We start from the raw sequence: 22,562 nt of genomic DNA on the forward strand, positions 1-22,562 counted from the left end.
ACGCTCATACGCATGAAAAACAGTTTAGTGTTAATGGACATGCCATAATAAAAGAAAAAGGAGGCAATAGGATTTGATTCAAATTATTTGTTTACAGCATGGGATAATGGTGGGATCACAAACACCGAGTCTTAAATTCCCTTTTTTAACTTCCAAATTTAAGAAATACAGCACTGGATAATCTGATCCTCATGTATCACTTCTGGTCATCTGACCAACATTTTTATTTTTTATTTTTTTATTTTTTTTAAACACACTAAACTGGTCATCTTACCATATCGGATCATTTTATCATCTAGCTCGTTCGTGCACAATTTCAATTAATCTTATTCAACTTAGTCGTTTCTGATCATTCCTTGCTTCTAAAAGATCAGAACGAATGTGGTTAGAGATGTTTAAGGCAATCTGGTTGTGTTTGGATGATTCCTTTGGTCTAGGGATGACAATGAAACCATCACCCAAGTAGAGAGCTATTAAAACTCCACATGACCTCCAGTGGGTGACCGAAGGTTTCAGAGCTTTGGTAAATATGTAAGGAGCGGATTTGAGCCCGAAAGGCAAAACTGTAAACTCGAAATGTCTGACTACCCCGTTAATAGACCAAGAAAATCCCAGATAGCTTCGGGAGGCAGGGGCAATGTCAAAATGATGGTAGCCCGATTTTAAATCGAATGTAACCATGAGAGCATTTTGTGACATAAATTGAATACCCGATTTCCAGTCGTCCAATTTAAAGCGCGTTTTTGGTATGAATTTGTTGAGAACGCTGAGATCAAGAATAAGTATATTTTTCTTGGAAGCTGAGCATGAGACAGACAAAGGGCTGTTCACGTAAGAAGGATGAGATTTTTCTGAAATACGGGAAGAAGCCAGTAAATCTAAAATGGAATCTGTTACAAATTTGGCCTCGCGTAAGGCCGACTTATTATTCCTGAAAAACATAGGAGGGGGTTCCTCTTCAAAAGGGATTACATAACCTTGCTCGATTATTGATAAAATCATGTCAGGGGAACCTATATCACGCCAGAATTGAACATGTTGTTTTAGTCTCCCTTTAACTGGTAAATTATCAGACTGTAGGGATGCCTTTTCAGGAAAACAATGTACCTTCAGAACGTCATCGAACTTATTGCGAATATTGTCTTTACTGTGCCTTTGGCAATGTTGAGGCGGTGCTGGTACTGGCGGTATCAAAAGACCCTGTCGGGGCAATTCCCTGGTTGCCTGCTTGGGGCAATGCTCTCTAGAACTGGTAGGATGGGGCGTGCCATGATGGGAATGGAGGTCTCTGCCCGATGAAAGGGACGGCTGGTGTGGGTCCTGCCTGATTTCGGTAACGTGAGTAGGTGTTAGAACCAAAGGAGTAGGGGCAATTTCTGGACCAATGGCCAGACATTCCACGACTCAAAAGACGGCATGCCTGAAAAAAACACAATTTTGAAAAAAGAGAGAAAGAAAAACGGCGACTGGAAATACAAAATAAAATATTTTATCAAATTAAACCCTTTGCCCGGGGATCGGGAGGGTGGGAGGGCACTAAGTCAGGTTTAAAGTATTATGGGCAAAGATAGATGATACTCGGTGTGTTTGTGAAATCACCTGAATGGGGAAACTGAGAAAGCGCTTCATTTATATAGGGGTACGCTTGAATGAGTTAGACTATCAAACGCAATGGTATGGGTGCATCTCTGACGCAAGGAAAGCATAAAATGCAAATTAGAGAGAAGGCCTATGGCGCGCCAAACAGACAAAACTAAATTTTCATGCTACGCATGAAAAACAGTTTAGTGTTAATGGACACGCCATAATAAAAGAAAAAGGAGGCAATAGGATTTGATTCAAATTATTTATTTACAGCATGGGATAATGGTGGGATCACAAACGGCTTTTGAAAATTGACAAAGTATAATAGGTAGGGGTTTAACAAATCGCTTTACAATACCTCGAAAAAGATGACGATCAGGATGACCAAATCTGGGCCTAGAACCACTCTGCTGGTGTTGCGGAGGCTCATTCCGTCGCCGCTTGCGCGACTCTATATCTTTCAAAGCAGCTTCCTCTGCGACGAGAACCTGTTCTGCTGTTCAGCAGTCAATTTGTCGACGTTGGTTTTGTCTAGATGTGACACGGTACCCCAGCCGGCCTTGCTGGAGTCGGCTATTCGAACTTTCTGCTTTCTTTCGGCAATCAGGGTCGTCCCTTCTTGTACGGCTTGTAGGGCTGCTTCGATGTTGATATCGACGGTCAAGGCAGATTGGATTTTGCAAGCACAATCTCGAGTTGTCCGCAGAATTCGTACTGGACGATATTGCCTGGTCTTGACAGATCTTTGGCTTCAAGTTTGAGTTTGAGTTCTTTCAGCGCCGTAGAGTCATTAGGTGTTTTGTTGATAGCGCTAAACTTAGACATGTCAGGTTTAAAGTATTATTGGCAAAGATAGATGATACTCGGTGTGTTTGTGAAATCACCTGAATGGGGAAGCTGAGAAAGCGCTTCATTTGTATAGGGGTACGCTTGAATGAGTTAGACTATCAAACACAATGGTATGGGTGCATCTCTGACGCAAGGAAAGCATAAAATGCAAATTAGAGAGAAGGCCTATGGCGCGCCAAACAGACAAAACTAAATTTTGTCGCACAAGTTGTGTGCTTTCAGAAGCTTGATTTCGAGACCTCAAATTCTAAATCTGAGGTCTCGAAATCAAATTCGTGGAAAATTACTTCTTTCTCGAAAATTACGTTACTTCAGAGGGAGCCGTTTCTCACAATATTTTATACTATCAACAGCTCTCCATTGATCGTTAACAAGTAAGTTTTTATGCTAACAATTATTTTAAGTAATAATTGATAACTTTAAGTATTAAGTGATTACTGATAGTGTCCATGCCTTTAAACCAATTTTAACGGACGCCAATTACAATGTTTTCACTGGCCTACCTCGTGTGGTAATGAGCGGGTTGGTGGATGGCTGTTGTAAATGAACCGAGTTGAATTAAAGGTGGGGTCCTTAAAGGAACACGTTGCCTTGGATCGGAAGAGTTTGTTTATGAAGGGCGTTTGAAACCGTTTGATATGAATACTGCATATTATGTTGTTTTCTGTATGCTTTCTATTTCCATTCATGTAGTTCCTCTTCACTGCTTATGTTACACAAACCTGTTCATGTTTGTCGTGTTGTCATATTTTAGCCTTCGTGAAAGACTCTACTAGGGTCGAAACGTCAGACCTAATAGCTATTTTTTGCATTTACAACTTGTATTTATACCATCGGTCCATTTGGTTGGTAAGTTGTTTGCAATAGCTAATTCTATTTTCTCAATAATGCATCATGGTTAGAAAGATGTTTTAAAAGAGAATATAATTAAATAAACAAAAATATGCCTCGAATTTGCACGGTTTTCCTCGTATGTCGTGAACTATAACACGGCACGCCAATAAATGGGCGACCCTAGTTCGCAAAGTAAAGGGAAACCACGCTTTTCATAGACCAACGCCCAATCCAAGGCAACGTGTTCCTTTAATTAGCGGCCAGCTATCAACCAAAATGAATGCCAAGCAGTAAAGACTGCTTCTCACATTGTTGTTGCCATTAACAAATACCTTCAACGAAAAGAAAAAAAACGGTAAAGAGCATCAACATTGGTGTGTTTTCTTGCATAGATATTAATATTAGGCCTAATGTAGAAGTGTTTTTTTTTTAATTCATTGTCAAGTGGCATTCGTTACGCTGTTGAATGTTTCCATGGGACGTCGCTAATTAAATAGTTTCCCACCCAACAAGTACGTGGATACAGAATGTTTGTTGGGCCATTTGTATGGCAAGTTCACTGTCTTTACAAAACTAACATTGGAAAAATTTTACGTCGTCGCCACCAACTTCCGGCACTTTTTTTTTTTTGTGCACCTGAGGAGGTTTTCAATCGATTGGGCTAGGATGAAAAAGTGGTTTTTATAGGGGATCGGTTAAAAAAAAAAAAAAACTAAAAACCTATAAAATTTATGTAAAAAAACACCCCGTGATTTGTCTACAGGTCCCGTTTCTCCCTTCTCTCCTCGATCCTGCCTTCTCTCTCATCCAGTCTCCATGTATCTCTATCTGGTGTCTATGCTGGAAGAAATGGATAGTTAGTAATCATTGAAATAATGTAATGCAGTACCGGGAGTCGAACCTGTAAAGCAGAGTTAACAAGTTACTATACATTCAATAGTCCATAGCCTAACCCACCGGGCTACGAGGCGTTGATACCAAATTTAGTTGTCTGTCCTAGATGTGTTTGCCATTACCTGGGTCAATAAAGGTCATAATGAATATGTAATTTAAATGAATATTAAAATAAGCTGTGATTGTCCAGTGCTTTGCATAAGTTGAATATTCATACCGTCCTGAATGACGAACTCCTTCACGCATCAGTCACGTGAAAGGTTATTTTGGATTGTTCCACTAGTATGAGTCCCGAGGGGAGTTCCACCGAGGACGCACGTAATCACCAAGAGTAATTATTTAGAAAGTCTCCCAATTGTTCTGTTGGGCTATATAAGGAAGCTCTTGAAGTCTTGAAGTCATCTTGTCATGCTTTCTAAGTTGAAACATGAATACCTTTTGGAATGCTGAGAGATTGTTTGAGACTGTTGCCACGCCGGATGCTGCAATTGCATTCTGCAAAGAACGTGGACTAATTGCCGACGCCCCCGATTGCCGGTACTGCCGCCACCCGTTGACATGGTCCGTGAAGACGGACCATGCCGACGGGTTCTCGTGGCGGTGCACACATCGGGGGTGCCGGAAGCGGTCTCGCAATTGCAGCATCCGTCATGGCAGCTGGTTTAGCGACAGCAAGATGTCACTGAAAAAAATCCTCAAGCTCACCTACTACTGGGCGGCACGAGCGACAACCTCTGCGGCAATTAGAGAAACATCAGTCCACGAAGGTGAACAAACCAGTAGTAAAACTGTCGTGGACTGGTTCACTTTTTGCCGCGAGGTTTGTCTTCGTGCCGTCGAGGAACGGTGCAGCAAGGGGATTGGTGGGCCGGGCATGACGGTCGAAATCGACGAGTCAAAATTCGGTCGCCGGAAATACAACCGAGGTCGTTTGGTTGAGGGTAAGTGGGTGTTAGGCGGCATTTGCCGTGAGACAAAGGAAATTTTCCTGATTGAGGTGCCAAAGCGGGATTCAGCGACCCTTATTCCTTTAATTAAGGAATATGTGGCCGCTGGATCCACAATCATATCGGACTGTTGGAAAGCATATGATTGCCTCAGTCAAGAAAATTTTACTCATCTCACGGTAAATCACTCCTTAAATTTCGTTGATCCTACCACTGGCGCTCATACTCAAAATATTGAGTGCCAGTGGTGGCAGATCAAGAGGAGTCTGCCGAGCACCCACGCTACCAGCTCTACCGACGGCTTCGGTTTCCGGTTGGCCGAATACATGTGGCGCCGTCAGAATGCCCTGGTCGACCACTTCGACCAAATCCTCAGTGACATCTTGCTGTTGTATAAACCACCGAAACGTTTTTGAATTGGCCCGTCCCCGACAACTCTCACGACTACCCTACTTTAAGGCACTGCTCCGCAGAAACGCCAGACAAATAAATCCAAAGATAGAATCATAGTTAACCAACCAACACATTACCGTTTATTAATTTAAATAACTTCCAAGAAAATTGTCCCTTACAAATATTCGATTAATAATGCAACATGATCCCTTACCTAAAACATACTCAAAAGCAACTGGTGACCCCAAGTTCAAATAAGGCAAAATGTCCATATCATCCAACTGCAATTTAAAGGGATTATTATACATTACATGGATGTTGGACTTCATTTCCCCTTATTTTTGCTGGGTGGCTTAAATAAGATATACCCCCGCCGTACAGGCCCGTAGACTAGTTCAACCTGCTTATTATGCAATGACGGTCATTGTATTGAAACCATAACAGCCTATTCTTATAACATAACATTACCTTCATAAACGCACGTGGTTATTTTGTGGTTTGTTCGAATTTCCCTCCGTCCTCCCTCCCTCCCCTCCTCCCTTCCCAAAATAATTTCAGTGTACCCATTTCGGAAATGAATCAGTCCTAGCGATTTTTTCCATTGCGCATGGACGCTGACCGACTGATTGGAGCGTTGAACAACAACACTCACACACACAAACAACATAAACATGGCGGAGTTCGATGTCACTGGGAGTCGAAAACGGCCCAATTTTGACCTTTGTTTACAAACTGTTACGTTTTTGTTCTCTCTTTTTTTTCTGGATGTATATATGCGTTAACCCTTCTTCTAAGGTAAGAAAAAAATTCAGTGGTTTTGGAGTTAATTAACGGCGGATAAATTGGTGGCTACGACCGGAAGATTACCCTTAACATTAGTTACACTACACCTCTGGCTTGTTCTGCATTCTGGTTGGCTGAACTAATATAGTCTAGTGATCGCGCGCACATTTTTTTGCAGGATCGGGCACTAGTCTTTTAAAAAAGTGACTGGTTACAGCGCCCTCTCTTGACGCGAACCGTGAACAGCAACTAAAAACTTGCTTTTTTTTACAAAATTTCTTTTCTTAATTCACATTTAAGACCGAGGTGTGTTATAAAACCATTGACTGACATTATTCGGTAAATATAGTGTACGCCTATTCCCCCTCGGGCCTGTGAGTGAAAGTCCGTCGGGGAATAGACGTACACTATTTACCTCGCTGCCAGTCAATGGTATAACACGTGTTATTAATACACCACACCCGACGAGTCTTTGACCAAACAGAATGCATAAATTCTCGGATGTTTTTTTTTATTGATAATACATGTACATGGATTGTACATAGCGTCATTGGCTGCCATTTGTTGATGTAAAACAATGGGAAATGTGCACGTGAGTACGCGCTGCGTACAACTCATGTTTGCTCTTCATGCGTGCATTAAATTAAATTATGCATCAAAGATGGCGGCCAATGACGCGTGACTTTGTAATCCATCTATAGTTAGCTAACCTTCCTACATTTCGTTTTCGAAAATTTAAACAATAAATTGGCCTACACATTGAGAAATATTTGCGTCTGAAAATAATGAGCAAAAGGCTACGTATAATTATAAGCTACAATTTGTTAGCAAAATTGCTGGCAATGGGGAGCCACATGTTAAGTTCTTTGAAGTATGCGACTTTTTTATCATGTCCAAAAATCGAACTGCTGTGCATGGCGGCCGTGTTGTTGTTCTCACGGCGCCATTCGTTGTTGTTAAACAGTCTTCCCTTCGGGAAGAAGCTTGGGTTGAGAGATCTTACCTCCATATGAACCGGTTGATCATGAAGAAGCATGTTATTCATCACGTCCTGGTCAGGGGTTCTTTGCCTCTTCTTGTCCCTCTTCATTCGTAGCACCCACTCCCTGACGAACCGGAGGGTACGCTCAGTGGGTTTGAAGTAAGTCAAACCAGCGCAGAATCTGGAGGTCGGATTCCGTTCGGGATAGTTCATGAATTCGTCCAGCATGGCCACATCGAAATCTCCTTGGAAGTACGGGAAAGGGTCGCGGAACCAAAACGTATCCGTGTCGGTGAACATCACCTCCAAGCCTTTCTCGAGGAAGCTTAACAGATACTCCGCTCGCTTGTTAACCAACTCCTTGTACACCTTGGTTCCAAACATGAGCTTCTGTGGAGTCATGAATCCAGAACTGGTCTTCAAAACGTTTAGTCCGGGTTGACCACTGCTTATCCCGAGTAAGAATGCGTAAGCTTGGGGATCTTCAGCGATGATGGTTACGTTAGGGCAGACACCGGTTCGTTTAATGCTCTCAAGTAGGTTCAACAGGATGTCCAGAAAACCCGTGTTAGTCGTCGTTAACACAATTACACCCGGTCTCTTTCTGACATCTTCCACGGTGCAATCCGACAGTCGCGTTGTGGGTGAGGTTTTGGCTGCCGTCCGTCGCGTCGGCACTGCCCGCGGAGAGGGCGAGACTGGATCCAACGCCCCAGTGTCTTCTACAGTGAATCTTTTTGTAACTTGTTTGACTCGGCCAACTTGAAACCCGCACATAAAACAGGCCACCACAGTCACAACCAAAAATAACATCTTAAGACGATTTTTTCCCATCATTTTGGATGCAATAAATAAACACACCAAAAGAATAGTCAGTCGTTTGCAGGCGCCAGTTACAATTAATATGACTGTCCAACAGTCACTTTAACAGATCACAAAATAGAACTACTTGATACAAGCACACAATACATTAGGCAGTAGTGACCATTCGTTTTGCACGTTCAAAGCACTGTAGCACGTCCAGATCTTGCCAATGCCCAATTACAAGCTGGATACTGAAGGCTCCACCCTACTCGGACCGTTGTCTTTGTTAAACGCTATACATATTCATGTTATGTTCAATAGAGCGGGAGAGCTGGAGGCATGTGAAAGCCCCAGGAAAATTCACTTATTGTCTGCTCCTTGTAAAGCATGCAGGTATGCTTTCTAACCCCATTCATGTATTTCCACTTCACTGCTTATGTTTCACTTAGTTACCTGTTCATGTTTGTTGTGTTGTCATTTAGCCTTCGAGAAAGACTCTGCTAGGATCGAAACGTCAGGCCATTAACTATTTTTTGCATTTATACTCTCGGTCCATTTGGTTGGTAAGTTGTTTGCAACAGCTAATTCTATTTTCCCATTCACTATAAAGGAAAGTTTTACTAAGAATTGATGTTGTCCACTAGTGCCCAGCCAAATTTAACCAAAGGAAAAAGCGAAAAGGGGAACATTTTGTAACTCTAACTGGTATCCAGTTTTTTCAGGTGTACCTCTTCTTGGTCCGGTCTTATTTACATTATTTCATGTCTCACAAACAGATCTTTACTATTTGCAGATGATATGAAGGTTTTCCGTCAGGTTTTTAATGATTATGATTGTGCGTCTTTACAGTATGCTTTAGATAAAATACATTCCTGGTGTGCAACCTGGAAATTGCAACTTAACTTGAAGAAATGTTCTGTAATGAGTGTGACACTTAAAAAGAATCCATGTTTGTTCAATTACACGACTTCTGATTGTATTTTAAACCGTGTTTCCACCCAGAAAGATCTTGGTATTTTTTATAGATAGCAAACTTAATTTTGTCAGCCATGTTACTCATGTAGTGAAGAAAGTTAGGCGCCTTGTCAAAACCTCCAAGCCGTTCCATTCCGCGTGCATTCTGCGGGAGTCCGCGGATTTTTGTAATAAAAGAACTCGTAGCAACCAGGCAGGTCCACAGCCACGACGGCTCATTTACATGTCAATAAACATGAATATTCCGGGGGCTCTGCGGAGCGACCGATCGGCCATTGTAAGGTCCAGCTTATAAGCGGAAACGCGGAGGAACGCAGAAGGTTAACAATGGTTTTACCTTTGCTTATTGAAAAGCAAAGTGAGGGTGGATGTGTAAAAAGCCATTTCCTCCAATTTGTGTTGGGCCTACATGCCCAAAACATTTGAATTCTAGAAATGGTTTTCTTTATTCCCGGTGTGGCGGTTTCAGTCTTCCGCCGTGTTCAGTTTTCCGGGTGACGTAGTCGGACATATCAAAACGCTGTTCGAACGGTTTTAGCTTTCCGGCGTGTTCAGTTTTCCGGGTGACCTGTCAGATACCGCCGCGAGTACCCTGGCGAGTACTGTAGTTCTCTCAGCAGTGACCCCCAAATTGTTTATATTACGATTCTTTTCTGTGTAGTCACATAATCTCTTGCCCCATCTTTACATGTATTCATTGGTACAACTTTAGGCAGGTCACACTCTGCTTGCATAAAAAACAACTCATACGATCCACGCGTTTGCCGCTAGTTGTACTCGACTCGTGGACGCCGCCATGACAGCTACCGGGGGGTAATGGATAACTCAATACGGCACTAAAAATGGACTACTTTCGCTTGCTGTGCGCAGGCATCGCATGACGTAATGCTACCGTATTTGGTCATTCGGAAAACTGAACACAGCGGAAAGTTGAAACCGCCACACCGGCTTCCGACTGACAACAGTTTCAGGCTACGTGCAAGCTCCGTTCCAAGTTGGCGTCAGAGTAGCAGTGACAGGGGACGGGATGCGATAAATTTGGGAATTTGTTTTATAATAAGGGAAGATGGAAATGGTAGTGTTTATTGTCGGGAATGTTTTGGAACATGGCAATGATTAGTTTGTCATAGGGGAAGACGGGACGTGTTCGATGCATTTAGTAGCATAACTGAAAACTGCCTTTAGTTATACCAATCATAATTTTAGCAATAATATGGTTCGTCCAATGTCTGAGGGGGAGAAAGCCACAGTCTCAGAGACACGTTTTTCTATTGGCTGTTGAATTTCCATATAGCGCGTAACGAATTTTTTCATTGATAATTTTGCCCTACTACCAGAACGATGTGTAAAAGTATTCAACATCACGGGGAAAAAACGTTAGTCGTCGGCGGTGATTTCTTATCAATTAAGCATCGTTTTTCTTGAGGGAAAATTAACTAAAATGTGAATGGTTTCAAATAACAAATAAATATTGTTGTATCAAGCATAAATGTTGCAAAAATATGCATCGCAAGTTGGATCGCAACATTTGCGATGCACTTTTTAGAGTTGCAAATCAGATCATCCAAATTGCATCGCAAATTGCGATTCGATACACGCGAAATCGTTCCCATGTTTATGAAGTGCGCGATTATCTTATGCGCTGGAGGGTTGGCTGGCACACCCAACATTTATGGTGTAATTGTCTTGTCTGTGCGGCTTGTCCGCTTCCAGGTAGTCTGGTTCCCTGACCAAAGATTCCTTGACGTATCTTGTTAAAAATCTTAGGTCAGGTATCACCCACGGTTAAAAATAGAGCATGACGCAACTTTTCAGGGTCGGGGGGTCATCTCCAGGAAAACCATGTCTGCACGTACTACTACTAGTTGCGAGCACGTAACCCTCCTCCCAACGGCCGCCAGGCCGGAGGGTTACGAGATTATTTTGATCGTCAATTAATTACAATCTGGTTCAACACGTATAATTTCGACAGTTAGTCACCAGATTTTGCCCCATTTTTACCACTTTTAAAAATCATGAAACTTAATCCTCAATCAATGTCTATATAATGAACACTCAAGTCAAAACACCCTTAAAAAAATATTTTTGAAGAAAAAGGACAAAAACTATATTTTGAACTTGTCGCATCGCTTTGCAAACGGTTTATTTAGGCACAAACTCCTGGATCTACGGCCGACAAGACTGACATTACGAGTCCGTACCGAGCATCAACGATACTGTCCGAATGTTAACGACAACACGTTCAAAACATTTCGGATAACTTCGAAAGAGGAGGAATTCCTCCTTTTTGGTCACGTGGTTTTGGGTGATACCGGACCCTAAATTCGACAGAGCCTAGTCGGAGATTTTTGGGTCTGGGAACCAGACTAGCTTCCAGGACGATGGTATTCGCCGATACACTGTTTATCGCCGACAAACAATGTTTTCGACCGATAAAGACTGTTTTTCGAGAAAAACTATGTTTATCACTTGATAGTTTATCGAGATAAACACTGTTTTTCGCAGATATACAGAGTTTATCGAGATAAACGTAGCAGGAATAACAAATAGACACAGGAACAGTATATCTAAGCTTGGCAATTTACGGCCGACATCATTCTTATGGTAGCAACCCTTCTACCCTAGACAAAACTGACGAATAAAATGAATCAATTTTCAGGCGGATCACAGCAGGTTTTTTTTCTTTGAACAGAAATATCGAAGTTGAACGGAGCCCTGCCAACGAAAATAATGAGATATCGGTGTATGAGCAATTTTACTTTACATTTTCCATCTCATTGTTGGCACCCCCCCTCCCGCCCTCCAGCCCATCATATTTAACTTTGTATACGTTTATGACTCAAAAGAACAATGGCTGACCACACATGTCAAAAGTGACACTAAGTATTATTTAAATTTTTTACCTTAAAGTTACCTGGAAGTGGTATTTTTTCAAAATAAAGCTTTTGTCACTAATATATGTGTTTTGATGAGTGGAATGTGAATAAACAGTTAACTAAGGTTTTAAAAAATCAGTTCTTATGTTTATACAAATTTAAAAGTAGACCCCGACCCGAGAGGGCGCTGTTCGTGACGTCAATCGAGGCAGACTTTGCCTGTAATGCGTAGAGTAAACACATTTGCAAAGTACATGTACGGACCAAGTCGTGAGTTTGTACGTTAAAAAAAAAAATGTTTTTTTCCCGGCAATGCTGACCAGGTGTATTGCTGCTGAACGCAGAAAGACACTTTTTGAAATGTACCAACTCACGACTTGGACGTACATGTACTTTGCACGTGTGTTTACTATACGCATTGAAGGCAAAGTCTGCCTCGATTGACGTCACAAAAGGGGTAGGCGGAGTCAGCCCCCCAAACAACTTTATATATTTTTAAACATATAAATCGTGACAAACAATTACTAAAAAAATTGTTTTATTGTTCGTAAGCATATACTCTTATGTTTGAAAGAAAAAAGAAAAAAAATATTTCCCGCTGACTTAAAATGTTGTTCTGTGTATTGAAATATCGGTGTGTAGATATGTTTCTCATTTAAAAAAAAAGATTGACGTCAAAAGTAGGTATTTTCACCTCAAAAACGTCAAAGAACATCCGGCGTCAGAATAGGGACATGAAACTTAAAAAGCTAAAACAATTCAGCATCTTTGCAATATTTAACTTTAGCACAAAATAAAAATGCGCTCAAATAATGCTTGCACAAGTTCACAACTTGCAATAGTCAAATGCATGCATTTTCCGAATTAGCGCAATTATGTTTTAACTTGCGCGGATTAACAATTTGCCTAAAAGATAAAATTGTAACAATCTGCTTGGAAGTTTAACATCGTCATTCAAGTACAAGGTAAATATTTATTAATATCCTTGGATTAAGCCCCTTTTATGTAGAGATAGTTCATAATTTTTTTTTTTTGATGCCCACGCTAATTTGATATTCACTCCCCCCCCCCTATAAAAAAAATAAATAAATAAATAAATCATCACTCCGGGCGCATGCACACTTTCAGAGACTTCAATGACGAATTTAATCAGACAAACATCAGATGTATTTTTTGAATGTCAAAGTGGAAAGCATTACTTCAACAATAATAATAACAACATGACACGTATTGGTTTGTTGGTTGCTGAATATTTTTTTATTCAGTTTAAAAAACGGCATAACCCCACGGTGATAGGGTAACCCATCCTATACCATGAAAATGCGCTTTCATCATGTTTTGGAAAAGCACAATATAAATACCTTTTATTATTATTATTATTTAAAATATCTTCTTGCAGCTTTTGTTGAAAGAACAGGACTTGACGGTAAACACCAAATCATCCATGTGATGATTTTTGTTGTGAATCCATATTAAGCTTTAAATAATCACATAAGAAAATTTACCCGATGGTATTTAAGTTTATTGCTTTTTGTTTATCCTTCAGGCTGATACTGTTTCTTGTACAGCTGCTAGTCAATTTGTGTTTTTCAGATTATTTTTTATTTTTGTACTCTTGTGTCCTTTCCTGTGAAAATAAATTAAATTTTACTCAAATTACAGAACGCCGTGTTCTATGGGTGTCAGTTACGCCTAAGTATTCCAGTGGGCGTAGGACCTACATGACTATGTTACAAAGCCATAAGGGACAACGTAACATAAATTAATAGGAAAACTACTCTCGATTTAATGTACAGATTTGATTAATTTAATACATACTCGACGCTTTCCAATTAAGTCGAATTTAAATACAATGAAAATATGTTGATGGTATAAAAAGGAACGTGACCGGAGAGAGTCATACCTTACATATGGGCCATTTCTAGGTATGGTGGACACTACACTAAAATAATAGCACTGTAGGTTTGGGTTAAAGACACTGGACACTATTGGTAATTGTCAAAGACTAGTCTTTACAGTTGGTGTATCTCAACATATGCATAAAATGACAAACCTGTGAAAATTTGAGCTCAATCGGTCGTCGAAGTTGCGAGATAATAATGAAAGAAAAGAGGAAGAGCGAAATATGACATCGATAAACAGTGGCAACGAGTCAGTTAGAATCACTCGAGCAATCTCACAGAAGTATACGTTGCCAAGTGCCGATTAAACCTCCTATTGGTAAAAAACAGTTGAGGCGAGAAGTGTGTTCATCAAAGTGAAAATAACATCTAGAATTGTATCGCGTCCTCGCATAGTGGTATTGATTTACAGGTAGTTGTCGATTGAGCAATAATTTCACGGGGCAATTATTGAAGAGCACAGATCTATGTTTTGAGAGAGCTGCGTCATGGAATGACCCGTTTTCTTTTCGCACTTGGTTGCTGGACGCCATTTTGTTTTATACTTGGTCCCGTATGTAATAATAACAGACACTTTAATATTCCAACCGATTTGTATATCAACTCATTCTTTTTTGAAGGATGCTTAATTCCACCAACGGGGATATTTTTTTTAAGTGATGACAATATTTAACAGCAGAATTATCTTCAATAATTCAAGGTTTATTTATTTATTAATTTATTTATTTATTTATTTATTTATTTATTTTAATTCTTCGCACAAAAACAAAACAAAACAATAAAACAAGCACAGGCCGTCCAGGGAAGGGCAAAAGTATAAGAAACTGTCATAAAAAAAATGCGCCCTCCCAGACCTAGCTCATAAAAAAGTACACATTTATATACTATACATTAAACACTTTAAAATTGCAGTAAAAAAAAAAAAAAAAAAAAGTATTGAATCGTATACAGTCAATATGTACATGTTTCAAATAATACAGTTTAGCCAGGTAGATATAAAAACACTTTGATGATGCTGTAGTGGAGCTCACTATGAAGCAAAGCATAAAATTAGTGTTATAATTAGCCCAAAACAGGTACGCTCTTTGAGCCCAAACCAAACACTCATGTAACTTTAATTACATAGGTTGGGTAATTGGTTGAATTAGCACAAAGTTGGGCTCAATCGGGCTATGCTTTTTGGGATTACGCATGCGCAAAATTTTTGAAAAACGTTTTATATGTGCATTATTTAATCATAATAATGAAGGTTCTCCGTAGAAGCTTTCGGTCGGGATAGGATGGGAAGCTAAATCTGAATGGAATAAACAAAACATTGTACGTTTTTTCAGAATTAAGCTAAATATTTGGTTATACACACTTAAAGGCAGTGGACACTATTGGTAATTACGCAAAATAATTATTGGCATAAAACCTTACTTGGTGACGAGTAATGGGGAGAGGTTGATGGTCTAAAACATTGTGAGAAACGGCTCCCTCTGAATTGCCATAGTTTTCGAGAAAGAAGTAATTTCCCCACGAATTTGATTTCGAGACCTCAGATTTAGAACTTGAGGTCTCGAAATCAACCATCTAAACGCACACTTCGTGTGACAAGGGTGTTTTTTTTGTTTTGTTTTATAATCCCAGGGATTCTCATTTATTTTCCACTGTCTCTTGTCTCAATATTCGTACAAACAGTTCTTACATGACAAATTTAATATACAATACCATTAACAATAAAAGCAAGTTAACCTTGGCCTAAGATAAAAAATGAGTCCCATTTCTGATAAAACTTGAAGTTTACTCCATTAGTAAAAAACATAAAATTTTCCATTGAATAGTACTTTTTCACCTCTCGTTTTAAAAATAAAAGTGATGGGCGTTTCCCGATCATTTTCATTGTATACACATGAAATCTACATATCAACAGGATCAAGATAACCACATTGCTATTTTTGGTATTACCAAAAAGAAAGACTTCGTTATCCATTGCAAGGGAGAAATTAGTCTGTTCTTTTATCCATGAAAACACTGAGGACCAAAAAGAAACAGTATGGGTGCAGGAACAGAAAAGATGGAAAATGGTCTCTTCTTCTTTTTTGCAGAATGTACAGAGATTAGTGTCGGTCTTATTGATTTTAAACAAAAATGAATTAGTGCCCATGATCCGATGGATTAATCTAAATTGAAACCATCTTAGTTTAGTGTCCACAGTACATGAGTAGGGAATGTTAAAAATCAAAGACCACTTCGAAGAATCGAGGTTGGTATTAAGTTTGACGTTCCACTTGTCAATAAATTTCCTTTTGACCTGTTTAGATAGGACTTCAAGGTTGAAAGGTAAAAAAGGAAAATTAAGATGCGAGTGTTCTATCAAGATGTCCTTAAAGGACGACTTAATAGCTCTTAACACCCCACTATACTCCAGGAAGTTAGTGTGGACACTAAATGTGTTCTTGAAATCTTCAAGAGGGAGAACATCCCCATTCTCGTCAATAAGACGAGACGCGTGCTCTTTAATACCTCCACTGTAGTTGTGGGTAAGTGGACCCGAGTAAAATTAGACCACGATTTGAACACATCGAGCCAAAAATGATTATAAATTCTTTGCGTACCCACAAATTTTGCTGAGCCACCTTCCAATAATAACCAACGAGTAATGCCAAAAATATGTTTACATAAAGTGGACCAGTCTGACGACTGGTTAGCCTTGTAAAGTCTACGTAACCAGGTGATTTTTAAAGCGTCTATATACGCACGGACATCAACCATCCGCAACCCACCCAGACCATATTCTGGGAGCATTTGGTTTCTAGCAACACGGTCGTGTCCTTTCCAAATGAAGTTAAAGAACATAGTGTTTAATTCTTTGATCATATGACAGGGTGGGTCGGGGATGGTTAACACAAGGTAAGTAAGTTTAGACAAAAGTAAAGATTTGACAACGGCAATTTTCCCTAGAACGGTTAAGTGTCTCTTAGACCAGTTGAAGATTTGTCCACGAATGGAACAAATAACTCTATTGTAATTTAACAAAACCATGGAATTTAGGTCAGCAGAAAACTCAATACCAAGAATTTTAAAAATGTGCTCATCCTCAACCCAGTTCACCTTAATCTCTTCACAAAGCTTTTCACCACAACCCTTCTTAGAACCAACCCAAATGGCGTTCGTTTTCTCAATGTTAACTTTCAATCCAGACATACTTGCAAATAGGTCAAGAATTTTAAACGCTGCTTGCAAAGACTTCTCGGTGCCATTCAAAAACAATACCGTATCATCCGCATACTGGGATATTCGAAATTCTGTACCCTCAACCGTAATACCTTCAAGAATTTTGTCATTGCATCAACATGGATAAAACTTCTGCACACAAAAGGAACAAGTAAGGGCTTAATCCGTCTCCTTGCCTACAACCTCTCCCGATCTGGAACGATTCTGAAAGGAACCCATTAACTAAAACTGAAGACGAGGCTTGGTTGTAAAGTACCCGGATCCATTTTGTAACTGAGGGACCAAAATTAAATTTATCGAGCACTTTAAAAATACAATCGTGAGAAATGGAATCGAATGCTTTTTCAAAGTCAATAGAAAGAAGTAAACCCGGAATACTATTAGATTTTGTGAGGTTCAGTAAATCATACATCATCCTAATATTTTCTCCAATAAAACGGTCTGTCATGAATCCTTTCTGACTTTCATGAATGATAAAGGGAAGACAGGATTTCACTCTCTCTGCAATACTTGCCGAGGCAATTTTGTAAGATGTGTTCAGCAGCGAAATGGGGCGCCAGTTTTTCAAATACTGCCGAGGTTTGTTCCCTTTTGGCAGGAGAGTAATAATCCCGTATTTCTGAGTGACCGAAAGTTGACCTGAAACATAGGCACCATTTAATGAACGTAAAAGGTACCATGAAAGGTCGGGAGCAAAACAATTATAAAATTCAAAACTAAAACCGTCTGAGCCTGGGGACTTCCCCCCTTTCGCCCTTTTTAACACTCGCATTAGTTCTTCATGGGACAGGGGCCCCTCAATGCTATCACGCATGTTGTCAGAAAGAATACTCTTGTCAGCCGCAGCAAAAATAGAGTTTAAATCAATATTATCATCAACTCTCCGAGTAGAATAAAGTTTTTGGTAGAAATTCCTAGCCTCCTGTAAAATGTCATTGGAACTAGTAAGTTTACAATTAGCGTCATTAATAACACATTTCATCACTTTGTTGACGAAATTACGCTTCTCCAAATTTAAAAAGTACTTTGAGTGTTTTTCACCACCCTCCATCCAACGAGTCTTAGACCTAATTAGAACACCCTCCATCTTAGCTTTACGGAGAGCAACAAGATCGGTCTGCTTAGCATTTAAAAGATCAATCGACTCAAGATCACCCTCCGAAACTTTAACAGCAAAAACACTAATCTCTTTCTCAAGCATGGACTCTGCTTTTCTGGTTTCTTTCGTCTTCCAAGCGGAGTAGGAGATCGTCTTGGATCTAATTTTCTTCAATAACATTTCAAAAAGAACTTGATCATTAATAACAAAGTGAATGTCACGAGGATGCATTTTTCTTAGGCTGGAGCGTAAATAAGGGCAAGCGGAATATTCATCTACCAACTCCCCAATAGTGTCTTGAACTAAATCGGAGTAAGTATTATCAGTCAAAAGTGAATTATTAAATTTCCAATCCCTTTACCACGTTCCATGTCGCTAAGATCCAATTTAATATCAACCAAAGAGTGATCAGTTCTGTACCCTGGCTTAATATCACTACTAATAATTTTAGAGTTAAGCTCCGAGGAAATTAAAAAATAATCCAACCTGGATTGTTTCAGAGTTTGGTGTCATAAGTCGTTACATAAAGTCGTTACATAAACTAAGCACTCTGTTTCTAGCCAGAGGATTATTCAAATTAATGTAGTTAACACAATCAAGGGAATCATTTAATATCAAGTTCAAGTCCCCACATAAAATAGCATGAGTATTATCCAAATCATTCAAGACAGTACATATATCATCATAAAAGCCAGGGTCATCATTATTTGGCCCATACAGGTTGATCAGGGAGATATTGTACTCTCAAATTTCCAAGTCCAAAATTAAAAAGTTACCTTTGTCGTCACTTTTTACACACTTGACTTTATACTCGAAATTGTTATTAAAAAGGATAGCAACTCCCCTGGAATTACTCCTAAAAGAACTAAAAAAAACACTCAAAACCCCATTCATTCCGGACAAGATTGTCCATGCCCTTATCAAAATGAACATCTTGTAAACAATAAACAGAATATTTTTTACTTTTAAGACAATGAAAAACATCTCTTCTCTTGGCTAAGTTTCCCAACCCTCGGCAGTTCATCGAGGCTATCGAAAACTGACTATTTTCCATCGCAGTTGTATTTACGTGAGGAAAAAAGGAGTGTTTTGGCAATCATTATAAACTTACTTTTCATGTGCATACTAACAATTCTTTAATTAAAGAAACGAAATACAAGATAGAAATATCACAGTGAATCGACAATATGAAAAGAATAAATGCTACCCTGGATTTTTGCATTGACCCCACCCACTCTCCAAACCCCTTGCATCCCGCAAGACACAAAAACCCTTCCCGCAAACAGAGGATGAAAAAAATCCTCCCTCCAAACCCCCCCTGAAAAAAATCTTCTAGGTCGACGAATAACCCGCAAAAGATGGATTATTGGGATGGAACCTACTAATACACAAGAGCTCCTTTCCAAAAAGCATAAAACGAACATTAAAATCGCCCCGAATGGCAGTACTGAGGAAAAAATTGTACTCAACTAAAGTCACAGTTTTCTTTATGAAGAAAAACCCCAACAAAGTGGAGAACATAGACTGGTTTTTCATCTCGAAAGGTGAAAGGCCTCACCGTTACTCGATCGCCATTTACCACAGGTTTGTTATTTTATGCATATGTTGAGATACACCAACTGCGAAGGCTAGTCTTTGACAATTACCAATAGTGTCCACTGTCTTTAAAAAGGACTATGAACGCAACTCATGTTTACCGATGGTAAAAATAAGGATAAAACTGAAGGTTGACAAATATTCTGAACTTGCATTATTTGAGTGTCACATTTCTAAAATAGTTGCCATCATGTCACATGACTCTTTAGCCTCGGTTTTACTGCGTCCCCATTTTGAAGTGCCGAAAATTATATTCATAAATTTGACGTTTACCGATTCGTATTAGTTGCCGAACTTTTGTCACGCACAAATAATATGAGTTCGACATACACGGCAAAGGAGCGACGTTGAGCGCAGGCATCACATACTATACTAGAAAACACTACAACCAACCAACCAATCATCAACGACCACACCTCTCTTGCTGGCACGTACACTTACCACAACACCAGTCATGTGACCAGGACTATCCAATCACTGTGTCCCACACCAATCCCCATCCCATATACAATTTAGTGAATTAAGTCAGTTTTCTCATATCATCTTGAGAGATTGCCGTGCAAACATTTCCAAACGAAACACTTCTCTAGATGAAGAAGGATGATTTCTCAATTAGCATCTCTGTTGCTGCATGTAGCTACCATTCTCACACTGATCTTAGCAACCTTCAACCAAAATAAAGCTTCAGCTACACCGTTATTTAAGATGAACATGAGACAGTTTCTATCTGCGGAGACTAGAAAGTTCACCAAAGCTCCCTATCAACAAAAAGAAGCACGTTCTCATGTCTTATGTGTGAGTTATTGCCATGCTGATCCCAAGTGCCACTCAGTCAATTACAACATTGACAATCATCAGTGTGAGTTAAACAATGCTACCAGGGCTCAGTATCCAGATGACTTTGTGTTTGAGTGTGGTAGCGTGTACTTCGATGCTGATGAAGAAACACCACTCTACTCTGTGCCCAACAAACCACTCTCCACACAGCCTGGCTCTGCTGGGCCTAAATACAGCAGTTGCAAGGAGCTTCTCCAGACATGTCATAAGGAGAGTGGTATCTACACAGTCTACCCTTCTGCACTTAACAACGACAGTCTGCAAGTCTACTGTGACATGGACGGTGAGGGCTGGATGGTCATTCAGAGGCGTCAAGACGGCAGTGTGGATTTCCTCCGCAACTGGGTTGACTACCAGGTTGGTTTTGGTAACATGTCCGGTGAATTCTGGCTTGGAAATGACAACCTACGTGCCCTTACCGAGTTTACAGGACTGTGGAAGCTGAAGATTGAGATGGTTGACTCCGATGGAAATGAAGTATTCGCTGAATATGGACACTTCAAGATTTCTGGCGAATACTTCAAGTTACAGGTTGGTTTATACAATGCTATTAACAGCACAGGGTTGGATGCCCTCTCATGGCACAACGGAAAGATGTTCACCACCAAGGACAAAGATAACAACGCGCAAACCGAGACTGGCCAGATCACAGGTGGATGGTGGTACTGGAGAGGCTATGACGCTAACTTACATGGTATGTATCATCAAAATACAACAGCCCAATCCAATGGAATACATTGGCTCTCATCTGTATCACCGTATGAATACTTTACGGTCAAAGCATGTACCATGAAAATATCTCAAATAACAAGTATCAACGAACAAGTCTGAAACTTGGATACACATTCAAAGATATGTTGAAATGATACCATTTCTACTGTTTGGTAACCCCTGGGGTTAAAAATTTCAAAGAGCTTTTTGAAACAGTATCCAAATCACTCGAGAAGTAGACTAAGAAGCAGGATTTCTTTGTTTGTGAAAAACAAATATTATTGTCTGGTTTTCTTCACCAGGCTCACATAAAAAGTCTGAGTTCAGCCAACAGTCTGAACAATCTCATCCCTGCGAACAACAACAAAACCCAGATTTGTATTTTATCGTCAAAATGATAAACATTTTGACTCTGAGAAACGCTACTACAAGAAACGTGCCTCAGATTGTGTATTCAAATTACGGATTTATTTTCCTGCGTGGACAGATTTTCGCCAATATTATATCAACAACAATACCATCTTTTGAAATGAAATTTTCACAAGTTAATTTGATTGTATATAGCCTAATATCTACATTATTGTAATTTAGAAAAAAAATCGACTGTTCCCTTTAAAAAAACACATTTACAGACATTTTTTATCAACTTTTATTTACAAGTGCTTGATTTTGTTATCAGATTAACTGTAACCAAACAATGCTGATTCAAATGTGGGATACAGCGTTATAGTGAGAAACAATTTGTGTCTAAGTTGTTTTCTCCTCAACAAAAACTATACACAAACTATAAACAGTGTATTCTCAAATTGCAAGGAGTGTCCAACTAAGGAACACGATGCTTGGATGGTCGAGTTAGTCTCTGACAAACGTTTGTAAATGTTGGTTATCAAATGCATATGGTTAGAAAGATGTTAAAAAAGGAGAATACAATGATCCACACCAATTGCCCTTGAAATTGCGTGGTTTTCCTTTCACTTTGCGAACTAACACGGTCGGCCGATTGACTCCCATAAATGGACGACCGTGTTAGTCGACGATGTAAAAGGAAAACCCTGCAATTTCGAGTAAGACTTGTGTGGGTCATTATATTTTAATTTTAGAATATCTTTCTACTCATATGTAATTCAAAACAAACGAATACAAAGGCTTTCCAAAGACCAACTCCACCGATCCACGGCAACGTGTTCCTATAACTTATGATCTTTGGAAATTAAATTCAATTCAATTCTGTTTCTAAGTGTCAACATATTATTGTACTAAGAAGAAAACACTGATTGAAAG

At 39.6% G+C, this 22,562-nt stretch overlaps 2 protein-coding genes across 2 annotated transcripts; one reads left to right on the forward strand and one right to left on the reverse strand.

Moving 5' to 3' along the window:
- Positions 1-7,035: 7,035 nt before the first annotated feature.
- Positions 7,036-8,103, reverse strand: LOC117288086 (UDP-D-xylose:L-fucose alpha-1,3-D-xylosyltransferase 3-like). Its single transcript, XM_033768786.1, has one exon. It carries the CDS (start codon positions 8,101-8,103, stop codon positions 7,099-7,101), a length of 1,005 nt encoding a protein of 334 aa, XP_033624677.1. The 3' UTR covers positions 7,036-7,098.
- Positions 8,104-20,444: 12,341 nt separating this feature from the next.
- On the forward strand, positions 20,445-21,401 carry LOC117288087 (ficolin-3-like). Its single transcript, XM_033768787.1, has one exon. The coding sequence runs from the start codon at positions 20,445-20,447 to the stop codon at positions 21,399-21,401; it is 957 nt and encodes a 318-aa protein (XP_033624678.1).
- Positions 21,402-22,562: the final 1,161 nt, after the last annotated feature.

The sequence above is a fragment of the Asterias rubens genome, chromosome 3 (genome assembly GCF_902459465.1).
Source record: "Asterias rubens chromosome 3, eAstRub1.3, whole genome shotgun sequence".
In the NCBI taxonomy this organism is placed as follows: Eukaryota; Metazoa; Echinodermata; class Asteroidea; order Forcipulatida; family Asteriidae; genus Asterias; species Asterias rubens.

Coding starts and splice junctions, on each gene's coding strand:
- LOC117288087 (XM_033768787.1), top strand. CDS start 20,445: ATGAGACAGTTTCTATCTGCGGAGACTAGAAAGTTCACCAAAGCTCCC.
- LOC117288086 (XM_033768786.1), bottom strand. CDS start 8,103: ATGATGGGAAAAAATCGTCTTAAGATGTTATTTTTGGTTGTGACTGTG.